The following is a 3,981-nucleotide window of genomic DNA, read 5'->3' as shown; positions in this document are numbered from 1 at the left end:
GAAAAGTCAGAATTCTGACTTTTTTCTCAGATTTTTTTTCCAGTGGCCCTTAGAAGTGGCAGATGGCCACAAGGTAATTTTTTTTGTTGTGAAAACACAAGTGTTACTTTTGATAGACTGAAGCGCTTAAAGCCTTTGTGTTTTTTCACGGCATTCAATAAATGCAACGAAGCGCCCGTCTTGAAGAAGCCGTGCCTGTGTTGTCATTTCGGAGTTACAATTACAATTTTAAATGAATGAATACAAATTTAAGACTGATTTGTAAAAACAGAGCTATTAGCAAAAGTTAATGCGTCAAAAGGTGTGTTACCTTTTTTTTCTTCCAATACTTCAATCAGGCACTCAGACTCCTCTATGATTTTTTCTTCGATTGCCGTCTTTCCCATTCCAAACTCTTTTAAGTTTGTTAATGCAAAATGCCTCATCTCTCTCCATGAATCTCCACTGGCAAAAACAATTCCTAGAGAATTTTTCAAGTACCAGAAGAAAAGCAAATATTAAAAAGAAACCTCAATATACACACACAGAAAAACATGCTTTCCACCTACCATGAGTTAATTTTAAGTCACTAATAATTGGAAGTATTTCTTTGTCTGAAAAGGCATCAACATTCAGCAGAGCTTGCTTGATCGTCTTGTAACCTGCCAGCACCACTGTCTTTTTGGGCCCCAAATGGACAGTGAATACTGGGCCATACTTCTTGGACAGCTGAAGTGAGTAAAACACAAGGAGACAAAAGTTTTTAAGTTTCTCCACATCTGAGTGGAAATAAATTGTAGCATTTAATAATAAATCTGTTTGCCTTTGCCAACAAACACTGCGTCAAACAAAAAAACTTTATGTCGTGAATTTTTTTAAATTTTAGAAGTCTGTCAAAAACTTGTTTAAAACTTAGAATTCAATTGTTATTTATTAGGCAAATTCAATTCAAAGTTTTATACCAAAATTTGAGCGGGCAAACTGGACTCCTCGGAGAAGTCAGAAATTGTTCAAAGAGAACTTTCAACCGCACAAACATTTTTTGTTCAGGAATTCAAGTAAATAATCGTAAATTAGCATCTGCTTTAAAAAATATATAATAAATTATAGTTTAGCATGGAATGTCAGTTTAATTACAGAAACATTCAAAAAAAGATTTTGGTAATAACCAATGCTGTTATTTTAGAGCAGTTGAAGTATAATCTTTACATTGTATGGTGGCTTAATAATTTTGTCAAGCACTGTATTTGATTTTTTTGCATACCTCATAGAGTGCAATGTGTAGCGGCTGACGATTCAACTGTAGCAAATTGCCAAACAGCGGCAGTGGCGTGGGACCTGGAGGGTAGTTTCTCTCAGAAACAAGTTTGGTGTATATTAGATAGAAAGCAAGTAAGATCACAACTGTGATGAGCAGAGATGTTACATTTGGAGTATGTAGTAAAAAATCTTCCATTGCAGCCATACTGACCTAGAAACAAGAGTAGTCTGCCTTACACTTGTGTTTCAACAGACCTTATGGTTATTGTCAAACCGATATTAAACATTAACAACACAGACACGCCTTGTTTGGATAACAGCCAGTCAGACCCTGGCCTACTGAGACTATTGCTATTCACACACAGGCCCAGCCCCAGCCACTGGGGCCATGGGAATGCTGAGTGATCAGAGGGCAGTTTAGGTGAGCTCAGTCTGAACTTGTTTGGATCAGATTCAGAGCATGCTGTTTGAGGTTTGCAGCATGGATCCAGCAGTGACAATTCTTGTAGAGCACAGGTGTCGAACTCTAGACCTCGAGTGCCGGTGTCCTGCAGGTTTTTTAGATGTGTCCTTGATCCATCACAGCTGATTTGAATGGCAAAATTACCTCCTCAACAAGTTCTCCAGAGGCCTGGTAATGAACTAATCATTTGACTCAGGTGTTTTGACCCAGGGTGAGATCTAAAACCTGCAGGACACTGGCTCTCGAGTTCGACACCCCTTTTGTAGAGCATCTGTGCCTGCAGAGGGTGCCATGACTGCAGGGCCTGCCAGCATACAGTGCCATGCATCCTATATTTGACTCATTGTCTTGAACAAAAGACTCCCGCTTCCTGCCACTGGTATGTCAGGTTGCTGGGCAGAAATTGATTAATTTTTCCAACATGTGTATTTTGATTATTGTGTGTTTTCATTTATTTCATTATCTAATTTCACTTTAAATGCATTGCCTTAGTTCAGTCATGAAATATTTGATTTGGTAAAATTATAATGAAGGCAGGATTGTGAAAAAGACTGAAAACTAGATATGACATTGATTCAGTTTGCATAGTAAAAATACAATACTTAATTTATTTAGCTGAAAACAGGACCAACACACAATTACTGAGCTACTAGTTTAACATTTTTAACACATCCTTTAAGAGTATAGTAACCAGAGTGCAAAAGTGATGATTAATGCCAGAATCAAACATTGTTTTATTTAAATTAAAGCATTCTTTGAGAATCATGAGTTACATGGACCACAATCACAATATTGCCTACTGTAGCCACACAGTTTAGCCTGTGCTTAACGCCTTTAATGAACATGAACGTATTTATTTTCACAGTCATCTGAAACTATGAATTAATTGGATAACCTCAGGAACACTTCATGTACATGTGGCAGGATGAATGTTATTCCTTGGTTCAACCCACTTTCAGCCTGGCGCATTAGGGGGCGCTAGTATAAATAGTGGCCATCTGAGCATTCCTGGATCGCTTACCTGTGATCTCCTTTTTGGTCACCTGACTTCCCTTTGGTGTTGCAGAAATCATTCTGAAGCCTCCATCGCGGCTGGTCATAGCTGTAGAAGCCTCCTATGAGCCACTCTGCTCATGTTTCATGACGCGCTTTACTCGGAGGTGTGGGCCTTAGTGTTACGCAACGCCACGCTAAGTGAAGTGCTGCTGCTTTGCTTTGCTTTGCTTTTACCGTCTGTTCCCGTTGCGAGGTTTCTGTTCCTGCTGCTGCCAGCTTTTTAAAGTGGACGTTGGCGTGGACAGCGGCCATGTGCATGCCGGTTATGAGAGTCAGCTGGCGTACATGTTAATTGACCGGATGATTAACTTATAGTCGGGCAGACGGCAAGTTGGAGCAATACGGCGATTCCGTTTGCTCCTGATTTTAAAGTTTTATCTAGATTGTATGTTGTTTTTCTGTTGTTTTGATTTGGAGTTTGGATTTTTGTTACGTCACTGGTGGGAGGCCCTTTTTCTAGCTGCAGATCACCAGTGTGGTCCTGCAGTTGGGTTATCCCCCAGTGCTACATATTATTTTTGTTGTAATATATTAACATTTCTTTGTTTCTTTTATTCAGATGCGGAGTGCCGACGTGGAGGAGACTAGGGTGCCTTGGTGGTGGGATCCTTTGAGTGTACACACCTGCCTTGTTTAGTTTATTAGTGTGAGTGTGTGATTTTGTGTTGCACTTGTGTCTTGGTGTGTTTTCTTTTTTTTTGAGTTTGTGCGTGGCATCCCTGCCCCTCCACTGGTAAGCCTCAGCTCTGAATACCTTTTTAAGCATATTTGTACATGGATATTTATGATTGTGTTTTTATACAGTGTTTTAAATAATTATTAATAAATTGTCAACTTGTTTTATCATTGAACCTCGTCTCTGTACTGAGTATAACAAACCTAACTGCCTTCTTGGTGATTAGTGTTACTTCCAGTATTCTCTGGGTGAAATTCCCAGGGTGGCGTTGTCTTTTAAACTGTGAAGAGTATTTACTTTATTCTCACCTCGTGCTGCCACATACACATCTTATTAACATGTAGCAAAGATGAGGACATGAAGATGTGTGCAGGCGATTTGGTGGTTTTGGAGGTTAACCACTGCATGCTATCAGCTTCTAGTTCACTAGGCTGTTTGTGTGCCCGTGGTGTCACAGAAACATATTCCTCATCACATGTCTGTTGATTCTAAACTGCTACTTTGTTGAGCACCAGGCTTATGTCTATTATGTCACTGTGCAGGAGAA

General features: G+C 39.5%; 1 protein-coding gene across 1 annotated transcript; it reads right to left on the bottom strand.

The window, feature by feature from the left end:
* Positions 1 to 310: 310 nt before the first annotated feature.
* LOC102214983 (cytochrome P450 2K1-like) lies at positions 311 to 2,802 on the bottom strand (the record flags this gene model as incomplete). Its single annotated transcript, XM_005755768.1, has 4 exons — positions 2,724 to 2,802; positions 1,244 to 1,383; positions 549 to 708; positions 311 to 460 (listed from the first exon to the last, which is right to left on the bottom strand). Coding segments are annotated over exons 1-4 (529 nt in total), but the record flags the coding sequence as incomplete, so codon positions are not given.
* Positions 2,803 to 3,981: the final 1,179 nt, after the last annotated feature.

Source organism: Pundamilia nyererei, unplaced genomic scaffold, assembly GCF_000239375.1.
Source record: "Pundamilia nyererei isolate P.nyererei 1_Seehausen unplaced genomic scaffold, PunNye1.0 scaffold03029, whole genome shotgun sequence".
NCBI lineage: Eukaryota > Metazoa > Chordata > Actinopteri > Cichliformes > Cichlidae > Pundamilia > Pundamilia nyererei.
The sequence above is the reverse complement of the archived record's forward strand: the minus strand, read 5'-3'. Positions and strand labels throughout refer to the sequence as shown.